Below are 24900 nucleotides of genomic sequence, written 5' to 3'. Positions count from 1 at the left end.
AGGGTAGCCAGAGCTCTGAGTTTGCAAGACCTGAGTTGGGTTGTAAATGACCAGGGTTTTTGGTAGTGTCTGGAGCTCATTCATAAGATTACCATACATCAGAGCCAACTGGACAGTGGATAAGAACATCTACCATGATTTTATTGGCAATTGCTGATGTAGTGAGGATTATTTCTGGACATAATTAATAGGATTTCAAGTAGCGTGTTTTACTCTTTGGATCTTTTAATGACTGCGCTCACATTTGGTTTATCATTTACGATTGCAGCCTCATGGCATATGTTTGCTACCATTTTCTCTGTGATTTTAACAGACTAGTTACCAGTGTGTAACATAAGTTCACAAGTTTGTTAAACCATATAAATATGAGATTGTATCATTTCATTCCTTCACTTTTAAAAATAATTTAAAATCTTAATTTTGAATTGTGTGGTAGCAGAAAATGTGTGACTGGCAGATGCCCAATAACTCATTGGAAAAGAATATACAAATATTCAAATCCTTGAGATACTTAAAGGATTGAGTCCCAAATTAGTTTACTGTATATTTTAAGGAAGGGGATAAAAAATTTTGGTAAACATTTGCACATTGTAATTACCATCTGTTAACACATGAGTTCAAGTTTTTATATGCGCAGGTACATATACACAACCACACATGTAAGTTTGTAATTTTATAGCCTTTACTTGGAAAGATAAGAATCCCTTGTTTTAAGTCTTGGCTTATGAAAGCCCTCAAGAAGCCTACACTATTAAGCTAGACAAAGTGTGGAAAACACAGTCCCATCCTCAAAATCTTCTCTTGTATCCTTGAATCTTTACATGTGTTTCAATTAACGATAAGCACATATTGATTTAGGAGTAGATGGTTTGTTTACTTTTAGCTGCACTGCCAGTAAGAAGTCTGCTGGAGTACAGGATAATGTCTAGTGCCCAAAGTTTTAAAAGTAAGTTGAAAAGTTGGAGAAGGGGAGAAGACTCAAGAATCCTTTGCATTTGTTACAGTGACAGATAATTAAAAGATTCAATAGCTATATTTTCAAGTAGTTTGATCAAAGAAATTCAAGGAGGAAACAGAATTGGTCACAGTCAGTAAACAATCTAAGATTCATCTTTGATAAGTACATCTAGGAGCTGGAAATGAGATGACTGGAAACTAGTTGTCAGGTTGTTTGAAGCAATGTTTTCTTCAATGGATAAACAGTTGGATTTCGACCTGAAAAATGCATATTCAAATCCTCATCTCTGTTTTGGGTTTATTCTGTGGTCTTGGCCATATTCTAACCTCAACCTCTCATTGCTAGGATGACTTTATTAGAGCATTGCTTAATGGTTGAATAAAGAGAAAGATAAATAAAAATTCAATAAAGATGAAAATCATTGTCAAAAGTGGTGGCATAGGTATTTTCACTCAGATGTAAGTCCCAGTGAACTTGGCAAAAATTACACCTAGATCAATTGTATAGGACAGTACCCTAAAAGTACAGTACTATATAAAGTACAGTCGGCCCTTCTTATACACGGATTTTTTAATACACGGATTCAAGCATCCACAGTTTGAAAATGTTCCAAAAAAGTATAAATTTCAAATATCAAACCTTGATTTTCCATTTTTTATAAGGGACACCATTTTACTATGTTATTATATTTAATGGGACTTGAGCATACACGGATTTTGTTATACACGGGGCATCTTGGAACCAAACCCCAGCATATAACAAGGGTCCACTGTATAGGGTTTTTATCTGGAAAGGAAAGGGAACTGGTGGATGTCCTTTTGAAAAATCGCTTTCACTCTGCATAGTATCTTAAAACTATAAAATTCTACAGTTGGGCAATACCTTTGTTAAGAACAGTCAAGATTCTTGGTGCAAAAAGGATAGAGGTGGGGGGGGAAAGAAACAGGAAAAGGTGAAAATTAATCTCATCTTCATCAAATTATCAATAAATTATAATTGCATAAAGATCTCTTCAATCTGACTGTGAAAGCAAGCACATTTTATTGAAACCAGTGGGAAGCTGTAGATCACTGCCTTGTTGCTCTATTATGTTTATTTATTATTTTATTTCCTCCTCTTTATTTCAGAGGCTTACCTTAGCGTGCATGGTTCTCATTTTGTCCTTGCAGTAATCTTCTAAATAGGTTAGTCTGACAGAGAGCAGCTGGTCCAAGTGAATTTCATGACTTGAAATGGGATACAAATTGGTATTTTCTTAGACTGACACTACAGTATTTACTACTAATACTCCACTGCCATGCTGACAATTTTGGGTAAATCTGTTTTCATAGGAGACTCATGCTCACAGAAACTTTTTAGTCTCTGAATGTAAAATGCCCTGCTCACACAGCTCTGCATGCCACCTGAAACACTTGCCCACCTTTTGACCAGAGTTTCTAAAGTGGCTCACAACATTAAATAAAATATACTATAATCATTATAGGAATTGGACATCTGATTGAATTGCCTTCCTCCCTTCCCTGCTTCATACTGATATGGAGGTCATTATAGTCCATCTTGAATATGTAGTGGGTGCATGAAACTACACCAGTACATCTACCTCATTTTAAATCTTGTGCTTTATTTGGTGGCTTCTTAATGGTTGATAGAGATGATTTATGCTAAGCGATATGGATTGGTTATCAGATCCTGTTTCATGCTCAGAGGCACTATGAACATTGAATTTAACTTTATATTTAAATTTAGAACAAAATGAACTCTGAAGGTTCAGCAGCAGGAATGGGGAATATGTGACCAACTTTAAAAATACCCAGAGCCTTTGCTGCCAGATTTGATGGCGGTGTGTTTGAGTACATAATTTTCATTCTAAAGAGAAGTGTGTGAGGAATACACACTTGTTTTAGAGGGCAATCATAATACCAGAAGCCTGTGGGAAGTCCAGTTTACTAAAAGATTTGTGACTTATTCTTGTGTAAAAATATTCTTCTCCCACAACCAGAAACGTGGTGGGGGAAGAATGCCACTGTGCCAGATTGTGGGTGTGTATTATGCTTTCTCTTTAGGGTATCCATTAGAAATCTGAATGGTCATGTGGCTAGAAATGATGGGAACAATAATCCAACATAGTTGAATGATATCAGATTGGAAAAAGCTAATCTCTGGATGCCAGCAAAAATGATTGTACAAAACTGCTAAGCACAAAAGCAATATATGACTGAATACTAGTTGCTGGGAAGTAACAGCCAGAGATGGTTACCCAAAGCTTGGAAATATTTCCTTTTTTTTCTTTTCAGATTTATAGCTCCCAGATCACCTCCCAGACAGCATTAAAAGATTCTAGCAGTTGTAGTGCATTTCTGGATAGGCAAAGAGGATGAACTAGAGCTTAGAAGTTTGTTTTTTGGACTAACTTCCAGAATTCCTTATCCAGTATGGCCAGTGGAACATTTCTAAGCCCTGTGTCTATTGTGCTTAATGTCTGGTATGGGCTACCCATGAGGTTCAATTTGGGCACTGTGAGAAGCAAGCTACTAGCTCTGATAAACTGTTGGTCTAATCCAACAATGTTGTCCTTCAGTCTTACTAAAGGGAAACCCTGATTTAAATCTAAATTTAAATCTTAATCTTTATATGTGGTTGCCAAGGCATTTACATTGGAGTCTCATGTGATTTGATTTATTTGGCTTTTGAAGATTAATCTTGGAGAAGATGTGGTGAAAATTAACATTGACTGGAGCAAGCTTCAAGCAGCATCACCAGTTCAGCCTGTGCTGCTCTTTAGTGCTCTTCAGCAGCATATTTCAGCATTACAGGTAAATGTTTTTTCTTGGGTACTTTTAATAACCCAGTTGCTCAAATTTATCCTTAAAAGCAAAAAACTTCATCTTTATGCTATTATACAAGAAAATGGTTCTGCTGTGCTTCCTAAAGAGCTAAAAAACAGCAACACACACACCCTGCTATCTGGAAGAGTTGGGAGAATAGCATTACAAGTTACCCTGGGTTAAGTAGATTTCACAAGGTAGTCCCGTTGATTTCTGCTCTTCCATTGTAAATGCAGTACATTTCCATCTGTGGTAGGTTATAATTAAGCAATAACACGGCAGGTGTGTGTCATGCTATGATAATGATTCCATGCGTTGGGTGAGTTCTGCGGTTGTGGAGTGCTTTCTGTGGATCAAGAAGTGGCATTATCCCAGCAGGATACATCCTGGTGTGTGTGTCTGCAATTAACCGTATTTCCCGCACAGATTTTGTTTAAGTAACTTGTTAGACATTTAATATTTCATCTCGTGAAGTAACCAGTTGCGATGTTATATCACTCATTTGACATTAAATCTTTATTAATGTTATGTTGCACTACTTGCATCATTTCTTGGTGTCAGATCAGTTGCTAGAACAAACAATGAGAATACATCTGTAATTGAATTGCTTCCCTATTTAATTAGGGTGTAAGCTGTTAGCAGCATTGACTATGCAAACCTCATTGGTGAAAGAAAGAAAGAAAGAAAGAAAGAAAGAATATAAGAATATTCTAGGTTCAGCTCCCATATGTTCTTGCAGGGTTTGTATAGGAGGATTTTGCAATTGATTATACATTGTCATCCTAATGATTATATTGTCATTCTAACTTTAAATATAAACTTAAATTAAATGTAAAAAGCGGAAGACCTTTTTGGACAACAAGCACAGAAAAGTCTCTTGTGCCTTTCTTCACAACATGAAAAACCGCTTCTGTAGTTTGAGAACTTTACCTTGTCATTTAATAGTACCAATTGAAGTGTTTCTCTCTCTAGTAATAGTGTAGCAATAGCCTATAGTTACAACACCCAGGCTGCTTGGAAGAATTGTTGATGTGTTTGTCATTTTATAGTTTTTTACTGTTACATACTTTGCATGTACTGTTTTTGTGAGCTCATTATTTGGCTTGTTTTAATGCACATAATTTCAAAAATGTAATCCAGTGTCACCCATTAGCTTCCTTGTGTCTTTTTCTGTATTTGTTGGTTTGTATGTTAAATATGAAGAGCTGAAGTACCTTTTAAAAAAAATAGAGAATAAGGAGAATTTATTTTGCTTCTTTGAATATGGGCTGTTTGGGGGAAATGAATGATCTGGAGCTCAGTGTTTGTGTTTTCTCATACCTTTTGGGTCACTGCTGTTTCAAGTGGAGATGTTCCCCATGATGTAGTGTTAAAGAAAGAGATTTAACAAAACGAGAGTCTTACCTATCCTGTTAAGGAGCAAAAATACTTAAGCTTTAAAGTTCTGAATACACATTAAAATGACATGTAAATTAAGTGGAATTCTGTTAAAGTCTTCTGCTTTAATTTGGTACGCAGCATATGAATAACACAGAGATTTGCTCAGGTAATCTGGACCCACAAAAAGGGGTATTTTTAATGTACAGATCAGTAAAATGAATTGATGAAAAGGGGAAGATACTTGGAGATGCAGTATTTTAATTCTAATTTGATTTGAAAATATGTTGGCATATGGTATTTACAATTATTTTTAAGAAAATAAAAAAGGTATTCTGTCAGTTTGAGTCTTCTCTCTTTCTCCCTTGCCTAGCCATTTATAGAGAAACTCCAGTCTTTGATTAAAACAGAAAATACCACACCCACTGATGATTCCAATAAGACAGAATGCAGACAGTGTGAAATTAATTCAAATGTAATGGATAAAGATGTGCAGATAGAAGTGAAGCAGACAGCCTGTGGTTCTGACAACCTGAAAATAACTCATGTTGATTTTGATCCAGAAGTAGTCCAGATAAAAGCTGGAAAAGCTGAGGTAAGTGACTTGGGACACCACCTATTTTAGTTTACACTATTCTTTCATTTTGAATGGCTATAACAAAAACTAAATATAAGTTCTGTTGCCTACAGATTGAAAGACGAATATTGGCCTTCATTGAAAGGAAGCAAGCTGAGATCAATGAAAACAACGTCAGAGAATTTTGCAATGTTATTGATTGTAATCAAGGTAGCTTATCCAGTTGAGCTTTAATTTCCTTAGTCTTTTAAGCATGATTGCATGCCTCCCTAGTTTTGAACAGCTATTTTTCCAAGTTATTGAAAATCAAGCCTAGTCAGATTGTCAACAATGTAAAACATACTGGTTAAGCAAAATTTAGAGATTTTCATTTCTAAAATATTTACTTCTAGAATGCCCTGATCAACAACCACTGATAAAAAATCTAGTGACCCTGAAAAAGCTTTTGCATACAGTGGGCCCTTGGCATTCACTGATATTTGGCTCCAGGACCCCTGTGGGTACCAAAATCCACAGATGCCCAAGTCCTGTTAAATACAGTGGCATAGAGAAATGGGGTCCCTTATACAAAAACGTCAAAATCAAAGTTTGCTTTTTGGGGTGTGTGTGTGTGTGTGTGTGTGTGTGTGTGTGAGATATGGAGGGCCAAACTGTATGATTGTTTTTCTAAATCTAGAGTATTTCTGAGGACTATAATGGAATAGTGTAGGGTAACTGATTTGTAATCTCCACCTCTTAAATAAAAATGTGATTCAGGAGACAATTCTTTGCTTGCCTAATTGACAGTAAGCTCGATTAGGCTGAATGGGAGATACTTGAGAGTAGATATTTATAGAGTTGTACTCTTAAACTTGCTATGGAAAAGTATTTTGAGGGTGATGGGAGGAGTTGCTCATGCCTGGGATGCTCTTCTCACAGTGACTCTATAAAACCAATTATTATATTTCCCTTTGCACAAATCTGTTTTTTCACTAACTGATTTTTGCTCATCACATTAAATGTAGTTACTTGGAAATAACCTCATGTTTTCTGCTTTTATGATATCTAGGTCTCAGTAATTACTTTGAAATTCTAAAACTTGAAGGAAAACATACATTTTTAAGTTGATAACATTTAATATTAGGTTTGATACTTTTGGTTTATGCAAATTAAACATTGTAGAAACACTAATCTAAGATGCAGCAGTGCTAATTATAGGACATTGATTTTACATTATTTGATATCATGGACAAGAAAAGAAAGAGACTGACAGTATAAAACTCCCTAGTTCTGGTTTCTTTTTAATAAAAAAGCCAAACTACATGACACGTGTGTAACTTAGGGAATGAGAGAATCATCATTGTTGAACAGGCCTAGTTGCATAGTGAAAAATTGTTTCAAGATTCTAATTTTGTAAAAAGGAGCAAGTGCTTAGACACAGAAACTTACAAATAAGTGGGCATAAAAAGTAGACGTTATAAGAGCAATAAATATATATAGATGTTCGTATGAACAGTTCATAAACCTGTGGGCATAAAATTCAAATGTACTCTACAAGCAGTTCAGCTATTATATGACCATTGCTCTAAAAATTTATTCTTGTATATTGCAAGAGCTGCATGCTCTCAAGGAACTATTCATCCAGCTCTTTCTGCCATGTGATATTGAAGATAACAGTTGTTGAGTAGTTTCCCCAATCTGCCATTCAGCCTCACAATGTATTTATGGTGAACATAGAAGCAAAACAAGTTCATACAAAGCATAGAATATGTTACAGAGACAGTAAGGGATAAGACCTGATAACATTTTCACCCTCTTGAGTCTCTGTAAAGTCTAGGACAGCTTCCCCCAGCATGTTTGCTTCAGGTGTTTTGGACTGCAACTCCCATCTGCCTCATAGATTATAAACAGTAGTCAGAGATAACGGAAGTTGGACAGTGAAATAAATGAAGATTGCCAAGTTGGAAAAGTCTGGTATAAACTAAGGGAAGTACCTTTGACATGTGGGTCTAATCCAATTTATGGAGGTTTTCTCTTTGCCCACCAGAAGCTTTATCAGCCTTTATCTCCATCATTGATTGGGAAAAAGTGTCATATAAAGTCTAATAAGGTTTTGCAGGAACTGAGCTCTGGTTTTCTTAGACTAGGAAGATTTTTCATGGAGCAGCTTGGCCTCTTCACTGTTTGCCTTTCAGTTGGTAGTGGAGATTGCTTAATTCCAGCCAATTCCTAATTTGCCCCTCTGGATATTTTTATTTTCTTGTTTTGTATTTCATGATTTTATACCTTATGATATGTAATTGTTTACTGGGACACAGTCTGAATAAAATTTAGTGTAGAAAGATGTGATGAAAATAAATTGCTCTTTTGTCAAAGTTTTTTTCTTAGCATTTTGCTAAAAAAAATTGTCTCTATAATCTTTTCACAAAATCCTTATCTTGAAGTAGATATCTTTTGAAAAATCTCGGTGAATTTCCCTTGCAACATCTATTTAAATTCCAGGCTAAGGTCAAAGGCCTACTTTGTGAAAGTCTGGAATGAATTTTAGGCATCTTAAATGTCTGTACTAAGGATCACTTTTACAAAAATTCCTTAGAAAACAGCTGTGCTAGGACTGATGCAGTGTTCACGCCCTACCCAGGATTCAAAAGTCATGTGAAGGGTAAGTGCTACTTTTTATAATAGCTATCACTGTAATTAATAAATGACTTATTTCATTTATCTGTATACTTTGTATATATTTCTTCTAGCGTTAGTAACTGAAGATGGTACTGGTCAACAGAAAGATTTAATTAAATTAATATTAACCAGTGCTTAGAAAGATTGTAATTAAATAACCCAGTTCTACATAAAAAAATTAGGCATTACCTTTATGTTCTCTTAGTGAGAATAGTCAGCTGGAGAATTAAGTGTAAACTGCTTTGTTTGGGCTGTAGACTCTGTGAATCTGGTACTCCTGTTAGGTAGTGTTCTTAGGAGTGAACAACAGGTGAATCTTATCTATTAAGCTGAGCATGACAAATTCTTTTAGAATCTACACACTGTTCAAGACCATCTAGTACTTTATAGAAACTAATTTGAAAATGCGTTCTGCCATGCAGTTTATAGTGAGTGGAGTATTAGACTATAACATGGAATCATCTGTAGTACGTCTGATAAGAGCAGTGGAAAGAAGCATAGGATGGAGATGTTTATTCTTCCCAAGATGAAGTGTACGAAGAACAGGAGTACTTAAATAAAGAAGGAAAAGTAAGTGTGAAGACTACAGAAGTTAACTGTATGAAACCCATACAATAGAATATGGTTTACTGCAGTTTTATGTTGGTGATAAAGCATAGGCTGAGACTGTTTAGCATGATAAGTTCTTTTAACTGGCATTATGTGTCTAATCCATTGTTGTTTCCTACCTTGATCTATTATTGTTGTTATTATGTTTATTATTTACTACAACAGTTTTTACTAACTTGAAAAACAAGTGAGACTTATACGTAAAAATAGGATACTGCACTGTAAAATATTTGCACTTGACAAATGTTCTTATTAATTTTATATGTATAGATACTTTATTTGCAGTTTTTAAATCCCTAGTTTCTCGGGTTGTAAATACCTATGGCCCACAGACTAGAAGTGAAAGCGCTTATGGGTCCAGTCATAAAAGCACTCTCTCCCGAGATTGTGGGAATCAAGCTGTAGAAGAGAGACTACAAAACATTGAGACTCACCTAAGGTTACAAACAGGTTTGTGTGCTGTCAGTTTATATTTGAACTCTATACTGTGATTCTTTCATTGTAAGAAAGTAGCAAAATAATAAATTCAACATATCCCTCATACTCTGCTCCTTGCTTTTTATACATCAAGTCTCCAGAAATGGAGAAACATGAGAAATTGATTCCAATTTTTAATCCTGATGGACATAATTCATAGGTTAGATAAGTTCTATGCTCTGCATCTTTCTGTATTGCTGTCCCATTCTGTAACCACCACCATTGCTACCTCTAGGAATCCCTTTCATAAAAGATGTAGTCCAAAAAAGTAACATTTTCATAATCTTGTTCTTCTATAATCTTAGGAAGATTGACTTCTTTCAGCTTGTTCATTAGAAATGTTCATATTAAAAGGATTGTGAACCACTTATTTTCTTCCTTGTCTGGCACACTCATTGTTTTTATTCACTTCTTTCCAGAAAGGTTGCTTAGGCAGGCTGTGTTTGATTGCAGAGACATACAGCTCCTTCATGGGCTTGCTGTGTAGTGTCACAAGGTTATTGCTCACTTCTTTTCCTAATCTATACAATGCAAAGTATATTTAACTTGTAAGACTCTTGTGAAAATCGGATATGAAAAATATTTATCTCACTTTGATTCTTAAGAACACATAGGCTCCACGCGGGAGCCGCAGCAGCTAAACCGCGCGGCTCCCGCACGGAGCAAAAAAGAAGCTCCATTTCGGACATTTCGGAGCTTCTTTCTGCGGCGCACTGATGACGTCGCAAAGCGCCAAGGGCGCATTCGTGACGTCATTAGGGCCGTGCAACGTTCGGACGCTCGGCGTCCGATACGTCAATATGGCGCCGGCCATGTAGAAAGGCCGGTGCCATATTGTACGGACACAGTCCGTACTAGACTCAGGGGCGTCTAGAAGAGACGCCCCTTTTTTAAAATGGGACGTCCTCTGGACGTCCCAACTGCCAGTATGTAACCGGCCAAAGCCTGTAAAACTAAATGAATTTGGTTTTTTGCCCTACTAGTCAGGCTTCAGTTTCATTGCAGCACACCTGTATTTTGAAGCAATAGGCCACAATATGTGCACATAATTTTCAGAAGGAAAACTACCAAGAATTTAATGTAACCAAGGATGCCACACATGATTTCTGATCAGTGTAGATCGTGTGTGTGCCTTCCAAGTTGCCTGTTGACTTATCAAGCCCACATGAATTCCATAGAATTTTCTTAGACAAGGAAATCTCAGAGGTGATTATGCAAGTTCATTTATCTGAAATCAATCTAGATTACCCACTCATTTAATTAAATCTGCTTTGATTAACTATGGGAAATCATGTTTTCAGAAAGTAAGAACTTACATGGAGAGTAGGAATTTTTATTTTCTTACTTTGATTTTCATCAAAGCAAAATACTAAACAGATGTCTACTGAACAAAGCAGCTGAGCACCAGACATACTTCCATATATCAGGATGTAGCTGTTGCTGAACTTATTTTTCCCCTCTTCCCTCCCCATTCCCTTTCTCTTGTGTGTTATTTTATTAAATATGGGGCTCTCACTCTTTGATCCATCATATTTTAACTCCTAGAATCTTTGACCCTTTCGCAAGCTGGCTAGGACTTCTAAGACCAAAGACTGAGAATCACTGTCTTAGACTTGTAACCTTGTTAAATAAGTAAACAAATAACTTTTTACATTTGTATTTGTAGCCCTTGATCCATACTGTACTTGGATGACCTTCCAAGCAGGATCTAAGTAGCCTGTTTCACCAGAGCATTGATATGTCATCATGTGTTCCCCACCCACACTTTGTTTTGACCACATCTTGGCTCCAAAAATAAATTAAAATAACCCAATAAGATTTTCCTTTTTTTTTTTTTCAAATTCTCATAGCTATGTTTGCTTTTCTGATGCTTTTTCTGATTTTTAAATATGAATTGTAATGCAGGCAGACCAGTGCCTAAAGACATTTATCAAAGGATAAAAAAGCTTGAAGATAAAATTCTTGAACTGGAAGGGATGTCTCCTGAATATTTTCAGGCTATGGTGAGTAACCTTTAGTCTAGGTCTCTTGTTCTGAATAAGATACCTCCTGAATCTCCCTCCCTCCTCTGTGTGTGTGTTTACTGCATGTTTCTGTAGTAAAGGAAACTGCTTCTGTTGCAACCAACAGTTTTTCATGATTGTCCCTTCTCAGTCACAGCATGATAATCTCAATCAAGAAAAACTGATCTGACAGCAGATTGTGAAGTTCTGGAGAATTTATAGGACATTTTGAGGGAAGATAGCTTAGGATTTTAAATTGTTTTGCACCATGTTTTTCCTCTTCCACTGGTCCAAATATTTTTCTCTTGCATGCACCAGATCCTTTCAGAAAGGTTGAAATGCCACTGGTCATTTGTATGATGCATGTTCCTGAAATGCCACTGGTCATTTGTGTGATGCATGTTCCAGAAACCATGGGGATATGGAGACAAAGTTTTGATTTATTTTCCAAGGAGATTTGGAGGGAGGGTTGGGGGGGAAAGTGTTACTACTATTCATTACAAGTTTGTTATTTTAGGAACACAAAAATTATTAAATGCTTACTATGATACAACTGTACAGTATTGTTTGGCACAAAATTATCATGTTGCTATACCCCATCCTGTATCAGAAGACCTCAGGACATCTTACAAAATAGCATTAAAACAGGTTAATTAATTTTAAAATATATTAAACAATATAATCAGTTAAAAACAGATTTTCTTAAATTAAAATTTTTGAAATTATCAATAATAGTCTTGGGTTGAATTAATAAGGCCCATAGGCTTTGGCAAACTACCAAGTTTTAAAATGGTACCTAAATGACAAGAATGTTTTGGCCTTCAAGGGGAGAACATTCCACAGTTGGGGTGGCATGGCTGAGAAGGCCCTGTCCATGTCCCAACACAATGTATTGACCTCACTGATGAGATATGGAGGACCCCCTTCCCTGGCAGCAGATCTTAATCCTTGGGCAGGCATATGTGATGCGAATCACTCCTTTACGTATTGAGGACCCAAGCCATTTGGGGCTTTAAATGTCATCATGTGCACCTTGAATTCAGACTGGAAACATATTAGCAGCCAGCAATGTTCTTTTAAGACTTGTGTTACATACTGTCTATGTGATATTCCAGTCAGCAGTCGAGCTGCTACATTTTGCACTAGCCACAGCTTCCAAGATTTCTTCAAGAGCAGTCCCACATAAAGTGCATTACAGTAGTCTAATTGGAAGATTACCAGTGTATGGACTAGTGTGGCTACTTGATCTCTGTTCATGAAAGGCCATAACTGGTGCACCAGTTGAAGCTGGTGCCAAGAACTCTGAGCCCCAGAGTCCGCTTGGGCCTCCAGTAACAGGGATGGATTGAGGAGCACTCCCAAGCTACATACCTGCTCCTTCAGGGTAATGCAGCCACATGATGAAAAAAGATATTGGAAATTAATGATTTACATAGTAACCTCAGCAAGAATTCTACTTGCACAGAATTGGAAAAATAAAAATAAATCTATCAATAGATGACTGTTAAACTACTAGAAATGAGGGAACTTGATAAATTAACCAGTTATCTAAATGATATGAAAGATGTAGAGAACCAATGGCTCTGGTTGTATTGCAAAGACAGTTGGCAGAAATAACAAAGATGAAGGTGCTGATGTTAAATAAGATGAATCTCACTTTCTGAATTATGAAAATGGGCCACTGTTCGAGTTTCAAGCAGATAACAAAAATCAGAAGACAAAAGTAAGTGAATCAAGTCTTCATGAATCCAGAGACATAGGAAGTCAGTGTTATGTTTGTTATTGTATTGTAGAGAATGTGATGTATTCAGTATATAGTTGTCTTATGGAATGTTTGTATAGTAGCTGAAATTTTTTATATTTTTGTTTTGTTTTTAAAATAAATAAAAATTAATGAGAAAAAGAAACTGCTCCCAAGCACTCTCGGTGCCATAATCCACTTGGGCCTCCAGTAACAGGGATGAATTGAGGGGCACTCCCAAGCTCCCTACCTGCTCCTTCAGAGAAGTGCAGCCACATCTAGAACAGGCCATTTACTCACTTCTCAGACCTGTTCCAGCTGTTAGATCCCACCCAGATTCTTCATGATTGGCCAGGCTATCAATAAATCATCATCATCATTATAGGGGAACCAGATATGACCACACATTTGTACATATTGTTCCCCATCCAGCAGATGTATGTGCATGGACGTTTCTTTCAGTTCCTGCAATGCCCCATTTGAATTGAAGTGGAAGATTTCAAATGCTCTTCATTTCCCTTTTATGATGAGCAAGCTTTCAGTTGTTGCTTCTTTCACTGGCAATGGGGAAAGGATTTCTTATACTGATAGGTTGTTGGCTGGAAAAATCCAGGCCTTAGAAATTGGATTGGAACTCCCATGAGCTGTATCACCATAGTCTGTGTTAAGGAATGCTAGGAACTGTAGTCCATCAACATGTAGAGATTTGAACTTCCCACATCCCTGCTATTATCCCTTCTATAGAAATATTTTACTCCTTGCAAGTGTAATAATAGTAATAACCTTTTTTCTCATAGAATTTGTCTGGCAAAAGAAGGAAAATCCAGCAGAACCAAGTAAGTGCACTTAAATGGTGGTGTAACAGACCATATCCTCAAGGTTGTTAGGCTGAGACAGACAGCATTCCTTTCTTCTTCGTGGTCTCTGCGAATCATACAAATGGGTTTCACTGCGGCCTGCAGTGCTGTGAACCTACTGGAATCACGTGCAGAGCCACTCTGCCAAATTTGCAACTTTTGCGGTCAACTCCGCCACCCGTATAAGGCCCCTGCCTTCCCGCATTCTTCCCCAGTTCCTTTTTTCGCCGCGCTAGCTGCTTCAGAGGGAAACCTTCGCTTGCTTTGTTGCTAGGAATCAACTTTCGTTTTGACTCGGATTGTTTTCTGACCATTCTTTGGTCTCCGCCCCTTGGTAACTTGGACCCTTCGGCCTCCTTCGACTTTGAGATGCCTGCGGCTTTCAAGAGAGTTGCGACACATTTGCAAAGGGCAAAATGCCCGTTCAGGCTCCGCACCTACCTGCCTGACTTTTGCTTTGGGTCCAAGGCCACGACAAAGGCTTCCTGCGCACTCTGCAGAATCCCTCTCTTTCCAGGGCCCGGAAAAACCGTGTTGCGTCCCGGCTTCCTTCGGCGAATTGCCCTGGGGGGAAAGCTGCCCAAGTAAAGAGGTTCGCGGTCCTCTTCTTGTCCCGCCTCTTTTGGGGGGGGTGGGGGGGGGTTGGGGGTGTGGTGGGGGGTGGGGTGGGGTTGGGGTGGGGGGGTGTGGGGGGGGGGGGGGGTGGGGGGGGGGGGTGGGTGGGGGTGTTTGGGGGGGGGGGGGGGGGGGGGGGGGGGGGGGGGGGGGGGGGGGGGGGGGGGGGGTGGTGGGGTGGGGGGGGGGGGTGGGGTTTGTGTGGGGGTGGGGGTGGGGGCGGGGGGGTGGGGTGGGGGGGGGGGGGGGGGGGGGGGGGGGGGGGTGGGGGGGGGGGGGGGGGGTGTTGGGGGGGGGTAGGGGGGGGGGGTGGGGGGGGGGGGGGGGGGGTGGGGGGGGGGGGGGGGGGGGTGTTGGGGGGGGGGGGGGGGGGGGTGGGGGGGGGGGGCGGGGGGGTGTGGGGGGGGGGGGTGGTGGTGGGGGGGGTGGGGTGTGGGGTGGTGGGTGTGGGTGGGTTGCGGGGGGGTGGGGGGGGGTTGGGGGGGGGGGGGGGGTGTGGGGTGGGGGGGGGGGTGGTGGGTGGGGCGGGGGTGGGTGGGGGTGGTGGGGGGTGGGGGGGGGTGGGTGGGGGGTGGGGGTGGTGGGGGGGGGGGTGGGTGGTGGGGGGGGGTTGTTGGGGGGGGGGTTGGGGTGTTGTGGGGGGGGGGGGTGGGGGGGCGGGGGGGGGGGGGGGGGGGGGGGGGGGTGTTGTGGGGGGGGGGGGTGGGGGGGTGGTGGGTGGGGGGGGGGGGGGGGGTGGGGGGGGGGGGGGTGGGGGGGTTGTTGGGGTTGGGTGGGTGGGGTGGGGGGGGGGGGGGTGGGGGGGGGGGGGGTGGTGGGGGGGGGTGGGGTTGGGTGGGGGGTGTGGGGGGGGGGGGGGGGTTTGGGGGGGGGGGGGGGGGGGGGGGGGGGGTGGGGTGGGGGGTGGGGGGCGGGGTGGGGGTGGGGTTGGGTTGGGGTTGGGGGGGGGGGGGGGTGGGGTGGGGGTGGGGGGGTGTGGGGGGGGGGGGGGTGGGGGTGTGGGGGGTGGGGGGGGGTGGGGGTGTGTGGGGGGGGGGGGGGGGGGTGGGGGGGGGGGGGGGGGCGGTGGGGGGGGTGGGGGGGTGGGGGGGGGGGTGGGGGGGTGGGGGGGGGTTGGTTGGGGGGGGGTTGGTTGGTGGGGGGGGGGGGGGGGGGGGGGTGTGGGGGGGTTGGGGGTGGGGGGTGGGGGGGGGGGGGGGCGGGGGGGGGGGGGGTGGGTGGGGGGGGGGGGGGTGGGGGGGGGGGGTGGGGGGGGGGGGTGGGGGGTGGCGGGGGGGGGGGTGGGGGGGGGGTGGGGGGTGGGTGGGGGGGGGGGGTTGGGGGGGTGGGGGGTTGGGGGGGGGGGGGGGTAGTGGGGGGGTGGTGGGGGTGGGGGGGGGTGGGTGTGGGGGGGTGGGGGGGGGGGGTGGGGGGGCGGGGGTGGGGGTGGGGGGGGGGTGGGGGGGGGGTGGGGGGGGGTGGGGGGGGGGTGGGGGGTGGGGGGGGGGGGGTGGGGGGGGTGGGTTGGGGTGTGTGGGGGGGGGGGGGGGGGTGGGGGGTGGGTGGGGGGGGGGGGGGGGGGGTGTTGGGGGGTGGGGGGGGTGGGTGTGTGGGGGTGTGTGGGGGGGGGGGGTTGGGGGGGGGGGTGGGGGGGGGGTGGGGTGGTGGGGTTGGTGGGGGGGGGGGTGTTGGGGGGGGTGGTTGTTTGGTGGTGGGGTGGGGGGGGGGGTGGGGGGTGGGGGGGGGGGGGGGGTGGTGGTGTGTGGGGGTGGGGGGGGGGGGGGGGGGGGGGGGGGTGGGGGGGGGGGGGTTGTGGGGGGTGGGGGGGGTGGGGTGTGGGGGGGGGGGGTGGGGTGGGGGGGGGTTGGGGGGGGGGTGGGGGGGGGGGGGGGGGGGGGGTTGGGGGGGTTGGGGGGGGGGGGGGGGGGTGTGGGGGTGGGGGGTTTGGGGTGGGTGTGGGGTGGGGGGGGGTGGGGTGGGGGGGGGGTGGGTGGGGGGGGGGTGGGGGGGGTGGGGGGTGGGGGGCGGGGGGGGTGTGGGGGTGGGGGGGGTGGGGGTGGGGGGGGGGGTGGTGGGGGTGGGGGGGGGGGGTGGGGGGGGGGGGGGGTGGGGGGTTTGGGGTGGGGTGGGGGGGGGCGGGGGCGGGGGTGGTGGGGGGTGGGGGGGGGGGGGGTGTTGGGGGGTGGGGGGTGGGGTGGGGGGTTGTGGGGGGGGGGGGGGGGGGGGGGTTGGGGGGGTGGGGTGGGTGTGGTGGGGGGGGGGGGGGGGGTGGGGGTTGGGGTGGTGGGGGGGGGTGGGGGGGGGGTGGGGTGTTGGGGGGGGGGTGGGGGGGGGGGTGGTGGGGGGGGGGGGGCTGGGGGGTGGGGGGGGGGCGGGGGGGGGTGTGGGTGGGGGGTGGGGGGGGGGTGGGTGTAGGGGGGGGGGGCGGGGGGGGGGGGGGGGGGGCGGGGGGGGGGGGGGGTGGGGGGGGGGTGGGTGGGGGGGGGGGGGGTGTGTGGGTGGGGTGTTTTGGGGGGGGGGGGGGGTGGGGGGGGGCGGGGTGGTGGGGGGTGGGGGTGGGTGTTTGGGGGGGGGGGTGTGGGGGGGGGGGGGTGGGGGGTGGGGGGGGGGTGGTGGGGGGGGGGGGGGGGGGGGGGGGGGGTGGGGGGGGTGGGGGGGGGGGGTTGGGGGTTGGGGGGGGGGGGGGGGTGTGTGGGGGGGGGGGGGGGTGGTGGGGGGGGGGTGGGGTGTGGTGTGGGGGGGGGGGGGGGGGGGTGTTGTGGGGGGGGGGGGGTTGGGTTGGGGGTGTGTGGGGGCGCTGGGGGTGGGGGGGGGTGGGGGTGGGGGGTTGTTGTTGGGGGGGGGGGGGTGGGGGGGGGGGGGGGGGTGGTGGGGGGGGGGGGGGGGGGGGGGTGGGGGGTGGGGTTGGTGGGGGGGGGGGGGGGGTGGGTGTGGTGGGGGTGGGGGGGGTGGGGTGGGGGTGGTGGTGGGGGGGGTGGGGGGGGTGGGGTGGGGTTGGGGTGGGGGGGGTGGGGTGGGGGGGGTGGGGGGGGGGGGGGGGGGGGGGGTGGGGGGGGGGGGGGGGGGGGGGGGGGGGGGGGGGGGGGGTGTGGGGGGGGGGGGGGGGTTGGGGGGTGGGGGGGGGGGGGGGGGGGGGGGGGTTGGGTGGGGGGGGGGGGGGTGCGGGGGGGGGGGTGGGGTGGGGGGTTGGGGGGGGGGGGGGGGGGGGGCGTGGGGGTTGGCCCCCCGCTGCATCCTCTCGAGCAAGTGTCTCCTATGGTTTGGTGATCGGGAGAGCTCTTCCCAGTCGTGGTGTGTGTCCGCCTGGGCCCCCTTCCACCACCGCCTGATTGTGGCCGTGGCCTTAAACCGCCCAGTGCCACCGACAAAACCCTCCAGCGCCCCCTAAACCATCGGGGAGCTGGTGGTACCGAACGGGGCCTCCAAGCCAAAGGGGGGGGAGCGGAGGGGCCCCCGTTCGAAGGAGGCTTCCAAGCCAGAGGACATCTCGCCTCGCTGCATCCTCCCAAGGCATCCAAGGGGACCGGGGCCTTCCTCATCAGCGGCGGCCGCTTTTCTCTTGGCTCTCCCTGCAACCCATCTTCCCTTTGGAGGGAGGACTCCTAAGACCGGGAAGAAGAAGAGGCCCCGTGACAAGGCTGTCGTTGTTCGGCCTCTAAAAAGGCCTAAGTCCTCCAAGGAGAGACCAAAGGACAAAGAGCGCTCCCCCTCCAGACGGGCCCGCGCCCCGCCTTTGCCAGTCTCCTGCCAGGAGGCCAACGTCGGTTAGACCAGGGAGGCCTCGGTCACGGGCCCTACCTCCGCCGCCATGGACTCACCCACGGTACTGGGGGATGCTGAACCCCCTCGCTCCTGGGGCATCGCTCTCCTTCCATCCCGCAACCGGATTGTGAAGAGGACTTGCCCCTCAAACAGGAAGACCCCGGATCTCTTTTTGACATGCCAGTCGCGCCCGCTCTACATTCCGTTGCGGAGACGGCTGAGGAGTTTTACCAAGGTAAAACCCCATCCCTCAGACACCGAACAGGCAAGTTGGTCCCCGAGATCGATCTGCGCGAGACTCCTCTCCATCCCGTAGAGTTGACAGTCGCCGTCTCCACCTCGTAGACGTGGCGATCGCGTCCTCAACCGCAGGCGTCCGTCCTTCAGTAGACTTCGCCGCCCAGATCAGGTTCCGGTTGAATGATCCTCTCTCTCGTCTGGACTCTGACGACGAACCGCTTGCCGCCTTCAGGGCGCCCTCGGAGAGGATTGTCCTCTCGGGCTCAGCCTCCCCTCAGAGTGATTAACCAGGCCGGCTTCGCCGTCGGGAGTCAGGGCTTTACAGAACACGTGGTCGGAGTCATTAGGCCCCGATCAGCTGATCGCAGGAAGACGACGTGAGGACCGGTGGAGTTCGTTTCGAGTACTGGAGAGTTCCCACTCCCCAGTTGCCTCTCCTGCTTCTCTCAGACTATCGTCAAGAAGTCTTGGACTCTCCGGCCACCTATCGGCACCCTTCCCGCCGGTCCAGGCGCTATATGGGTCCCCCGGGAGTTGCTCTGGTTGGCCGAACACCTGGCCGAATCGGCCATTGTTGAGGAGCCCAGCACGTCGTTCCGAGCAGGCCACCTCCCTGTCGACGGAGGCAAAGAAGGTAGACGGACTGGCCAAAAGGCTATTCGGCATCGGCTCTTGGATAATTGGCCGCGATTATTCCGCTGCATGGGGGCCTTACATCCAGACCCTATGGATACGGATCTCCCCCCTGGTTTCCCGGAGTCCGGTGACTCCAGAGGCAGCTGGTGGGATCAAAGACGGGGCCACTCCATCGGAAGCTGGCTATCCCACTTCAGGAACATGTTGACTGTCGGGAGGTCCATGTCTGGGCCTGGTCTCGGCGCCACGCATGGCTGAGGGCCTCGTTCTCAACCCACGGTCAGAGCGGCATTCGAGGGACATGCCTTCGCTGGGATGGCCTTTCCACGCCGAAGACCGTACGATCCGCCTGAACGCAAGTTCGGATGAAGGCGGCGGCCAAGAAGACGGATGTCCTCAGCACCGCTTCTCGTTCCCGAAGCGACAGCGCCCGTGGCAGCCGAAGGTCGTCACAAGGGACTTCCCGGCGACCCCCAACCAAGGCTCTCAGAGCACGCTTCCTTCGCGTCTTCTCCTCCTTCTGGCCTCGCAACTTCCCGCCTCGGTACGCAACGTTCCCCTGCGGATACCGACCAGGGGAAGAAGAAGGAGCTGAAGGAGCAGCGCCTTGTCCTCCTCACCCATCCTTTTTTGACATCTTGAGGCCTATGCTAACACCTTGGGCCTTCTATACATGGACTGTGGGTTTCTTAACATCGTCCGTAGGGTTATGCCTTTCGGTTCCAGGCTCCCTCCAATGGAGCCTTCAGTCCACTCCCCCTCGGACACCCTTTCGACGAAGTGCGCACATTGCTTGCTAAGGGCAATCTCCCTTTTGCCGCTCCGACAACACTCGGGCCTTTTTTTCCAGATTACTTCACTGTACCTAAAAACGGATGGGGCATTTCAGGCCCTCCTAGATTGAGACAAGTGAACTTGTTTTGGACTATCGTCGTTTTCCGAATGGTAACCTTGGCCTCCATTTTGCCTCTTCCTCCACCAGGTCCTGTGGTTGCGACTGTCGACCTGACGGAGCCTATTTCAATTGGATCGGGAGTCCCACAGGTATTTCCTCGCTTCGCTGTCGGCTGTCTCGTACCATACACTTGCTTCCGTTCGGTTGGCCACGGCCCACGAGTCTTCAGAAGTGCATGGCCTCCGTGTGTGTCATACTCATCAGAAGGGCTTCATGGTCTTTCTTACTGGACTTGGCTGTTCGCAGCCGAATCCCAGGACGAATTACAGGAGGCAGTCTCATTCGCTTTGCAGCTTTCGCTCCTCGGGCTGGGGTAACAGGGAAAAGCCCACTTCACACCAACCAGAGGTCAAGTTTTCATCGGGTGGCCATCCTCGACTCCGGAACTGCTTAGCCTTCTCCTCCGACGCTTTCGGGTCCCTGGTTCCCTCGCCTTGCATCTCCACAGGAGGGTAAGAGCCAGAGATGTCCAGCGCCCTGGGCACATGGCTATTTCGACGTACATTCGTCCCTCCTGGGCAGATGCGTCTTCGTTCCGCTCCATCTGGTTCCTCTCCTTTTCTTCTCTCGCTAGAGGCCGCCTTCAAGTGGCTCACGGTCCCAGACCTATTAGCGCTTCCCCTCAGAGGTGGCTACCACCCCAGTCTGCACCGGATGCCTTTCCATCCCCCCGACCCTTGCGCTGACACAGATGCATCCCTGGAGGGATGGGGCCCCACTGCTGACCTTGTCGTCAAGGACAGGTGGTCGCACAACAAGCTCTCCATCAGCCTTGAGATGCTCGCAGTGTGAGAGGCCTTGAGGCGTTCGATTCGCTTCTCAGGGAGATTGGTCCCTCCTCGGACGACACACCACCTGATGTACTTACATCAAACAAATGGTGCACCATTCAGGACCTGCTCGACCTCACGCTCGCATCTGGGACTGGTTGCATAGAGGCGCATACTCCTCCAGCATTCACCTTCCCGGAGAGGACACGACCGGCGCCGCCTCAGCATCTCCATCGGTGTGTTGCCAGAGTTGAGGCTACATCCCGGACGGTCCGGACTCTTCCCGGTGGGAACCCCGGAGATCTCTTCGCGACCAGTGGAAGCCATGTCCCCAGTTCTGCTCCAGAAACGATTCGACGGATCCCTCGGAGACGTTCGTTTCCTCTGGACGGGGGAGCTCCTCTACGCCTTCCTCGTTCCTCTCCTCTCAGGGTGGTTTGTCCAAGATGACAACGGCCCGCTCCCACGCGTCCTTGTCACCCCGTTGGCCGAGACAACCGTGTTCGCATCCTTCTCCCCCTCTTAGGGGAGATGCTTCCCGTCTCGCCGCGTCCGGCCTGTTTTCGACCCAGGCGGACGGATTCTCATCCGGACATCGAGAGCCTTGCGCTGGTGGCCTGGATGATCCGCCCTAACCGCTGCGGGTCTGGTGAGGACGGTTTGATCTGGCTGCAAGAAAACCTTCACCAGCGCTCTTATGCCCTGAAATGGGGAGATTTGCCTCTTCCGACCAAAAGGGTGTCTCCTGCAAGGTGTCCACTCCAGTGGTGCTGGAGTTTTTGATGGGCTTTTGGATGGGGGGTGGCCCTTCCATTCCTTCAAAGTCTTCTATCGCCATTTGTGCCAAATATCAGTTCGGGGGGAGGGTGTCTTTTTTTAAGGACCCTTTGGTTGAAGAGTTTTAAAAGTTTTGTTGCAACCTATATCCTCGTGTTGTACCAACGCGCTTGACTTTGGAGTGGTCTGTTCGTCTCCATCCAAGCCTTTGAGCTAAGAACACATAGGCTCCACGCGGTGTTTTCCAATGGAACTTGAGACTGTTGCTTGGAAACCGTTTCTTTTTCTTGTGGCCATCCTCTCTGCCGCGTCGGGCGAAACTCTGTGCCTTACGGAGGGACAGCATCCTAAGGTTCCCAAGGACAAGGTGGTCCTCCGTACGAATTACTTTTGCCTAAGTTGTGTCTACTTTCACATGTTGCAGGACATTTGTGTTGCCCATCTGGCATTCCGATCGACGTCGGATGAAGGCGACGCTTTGCACTCTCTTGATGTCAGGAGTGCGCTCGCGTTTTTCCTGGACAGAAATGTGCCTCCGTGGTCCGAGAGACTTTTTCAATGCTACTCGGAACAAAGAAGGGTTGCCGTTTCTCGCGAGGTTTTTCCAAATGGGTTGGCTAGCACCTCCACTCTGCTTGAACTTCTGGGCACCTTCTCCCTGCAGGGTTTCGGTTCACATCACAAGGGCTATGCAGATCCTCCGCTTCCTGTTGGGATTCCCTCTTGAGGAGTCTGCGGCAGCTGTTTGTTCCCACCTCTAACCTTTATAAACTATAGGTTGGGACACCGGCCATCCGAGACGCGCTTTGGGGGGCTTGTTGTGTTGTCTAGGGTTTGCATTAGTTGCACATGATTTTTTTTGTATTTAAGTTTACACTGTTGCATGTTTGATGTTTGCTTTGCACAACTCTTATTGGATCGGTCTTGCATGACCTGGTTCCCTTTCAGGTTTTTAGCAAGTATTGCTATTGATTCTGTGATGAACAAAAAACGACTCCTTTTGTTGTTCAGGTGTTTATTGTAATAATATACCTTTGGTTTTTTACCATAGCTTTGGTTTTCAGGACACTCCCTCCGCCTCTACCTTAGCTTGTAGTCTAACCCATTGTATGTTCGCGAGACCGGAAGAGTACGGTTGCTTACCTGTACGGTGTTTTTCTGAGTGGTCATCTGCGAATACATACAATCCCACCCGTCCGTCCCCTCATTGTCCTGTCACATTGGCTCTTTCCATCGCTGCTTGGCGGAAAAATTGCGAAACTGGGGATAGATCGGGAATGCAGGGGCCTTATACGGGTGGGCGGGTTACCGCCAAAATTTCAATTTGTTCAGAGTGAGCTCTGCAAGTGATTCCAGTAGGTTTCCGAGCAGACTGCGAGGCGCAGTGAAACATTTGTATGTATTGCAGATGCCACTCGAAGCACAACGTACAGGTAAGAACTGTACTTCTACCCCCTGTTCCACAGCATGTTTTTTTGTCTTATGTATGCCAGTACATTGTGGGAATCAGGTTACAGTTCACTTACATTTGGGAGGGCAAACATGATTTCCCACTCCCAGCCTATATATATGTCCACCGTGTTTATTGCTGACAAAATACTCTTTTTCATAGGTTTGGTGACATTTGATGATTGACTCACGTTTGTGTGACACTGTGTTCCCAAAGTAAAAATGGGCTTTTCTCTTGACCTGAAGTATTAGAAAAAGACTTCTGGGGAAAACAGTGGCACTACATGTGCCTAGAGGCCACCGTGGTGGGCCTTTCCTGACTTCTTCTCTCACATCTAGCCCAACCCACATAAAATGTAGAATCTAATGTTAGTATAAGTGTTAGATTTCCACCCACAGAGAAGTGATGATTGGTGATATTCTAATAACCTTGAAATCTATCCTAAAATGAGATTTCCACTAGTTAACATTTATTTAGAATATACTTCAACAGTGTTCTAAGTTGCCAATATAAGTTCTCCATCAACCTATCACTTATTAGTATAGGTAGTAAATTGATTTCGCATGATTTCCCCTTCAAAAACATTTGTTTTTGCAGCACTGAAACATTTAATAGTATCCCTTCAACTGACCCTTCTGCTGTTACAGAAACCGACTCAGATGTGATAGCTTGGCTTAAAAATCAAAGATTATTAATAGAGAAATGAATATCTTGGTCTCTTCAGTGTCCGCTTTCTGTCCAATTTCCCATTGTATTGTGGGCTCTTGATTTAATATTAGACTCCTGGCTCTAATATGAAACCAGGGATTATCTCAGTCCTGGCGGTGGTTTAAGATTAAAATAATAGTTTACTTGTTTTTGAAATGAAGGAAAACTGTGGTTTAAAATAACGACTCTTAACAAACAAAAAACCACGTAGCCATTGGCATATGAAGGAAAGTCATCTTTTATTAAAAGCTGTAACTCTCAATGTTTAGGCAGAGCAGAAAAACTGAAGATGTTAAACTTTCATTTTTTTTCTCTGAATGACCAGGACTATTCTTTGGCTGAGCTTGATAGAGATCAATGCACTTAAGCAAACACGCTGAGGAAAAAAAACAAATGAAGGGAGCCCAAGGTAGTTGATCCGCTTCTTTGGTACCGCAATGTGCCTTCAGCAAGCCTTCATGTTTACTTAAACTCTTTTAGGGACTGTCTGAGTAGTATGTTTATTTAGGCCTATGGTAAGGAAATTAACCAATTACCTGTGATTCATCTGATTGGTAGTGGAAACATAGACACCAGTGACTTTGTTCTTCAAAATGAAGAACTTTTGAATAGCACTATAACTACTGCTTTCCTTGTATTGGACACCTGTACAGCTGTTAATAAAAACAAAAAACCCTTCAGTTTGCTCCATAAAAATACTACATTTTATATGTGATGTCCATGGATCTGAAGACTGTTCTTGGGATACAGTTTTATCCAGACACTGTTAAGTGAAATTGTGATTGTTTATGTAGCTTTGTGAAGTAACCCAAGTATATGTAGAAAATAAAGATGATTTGTAATAACTATGAAGTGTTTGTGTATGTTAAATTGGCCTCCTTATATTGACCGTCATCTTTGAGGGTGGAAGAGTTGCCTGTGAAGGT

The 24900-nt window shown here is 47.5% G+C and overlaps 1 protein-coding gene across 1 annotated transcript in view; it reads left to right on the top strand.

The window, feature by feature from the left end:
* The window catches only part of LOC121926904 (MAP3K12 binding inhibitory protein 1), a 31326-nt gene extending 6985 nt beyond the window's left edge, over window positions 1-24341 (top strand). Inside the window, exons 2-9 of the mRNA XM_042460285.1 lie at window positions 3652-3771; window positions 5534-5755; window positions 5851-5947; window positions 8313-8378; window positions 9305-9454; window positions 11387-11484; window positions 14023-14061; window positions 24300-24341. Coding sequence (XP_042316219.1) covers window positions 3652-3771; window positions 5534-5755; window positions 5851-5947; window positions 8313-8378; window positions 9305-9454; window positions 11387-11484; window positions 14023-14061; window positions 24300-24341 — 834 coding nt within the window. The remainder of the gene's footprint in view (window positions 1-3651; window positions 3772-5533; window positions 5756-5850; window positions 5948-8312; window positions 8379-9304; window positions 9455-11386; window positions 11485-14022; window positions 14062-24299) is intronic.
* Window positions 24342-24900: the final 559 nt, after the last annotated feature.

Source organism: Sceloporus undulatus, chromosome 1, assembly GCF_019175285.1.
Source record: "Sceloporus undulatus isolate JIND9_A2432 ecotype Alabama chromosome 1, SceUnd_v1.1, whole genome shotgun sequence".
NCBI classification, from domain to species: Eukaryota; Metazoa; Chordata; class Lepidosauria; order Squamata; family Phrynosomatidae; genus Sceloporus; species Sceloporus undulatus.
The sequence above is the reverse complement of the archived record's forward strand: the minus strand, read 5'-3'. Positions and strand labels throughout refer to the sequence as shown.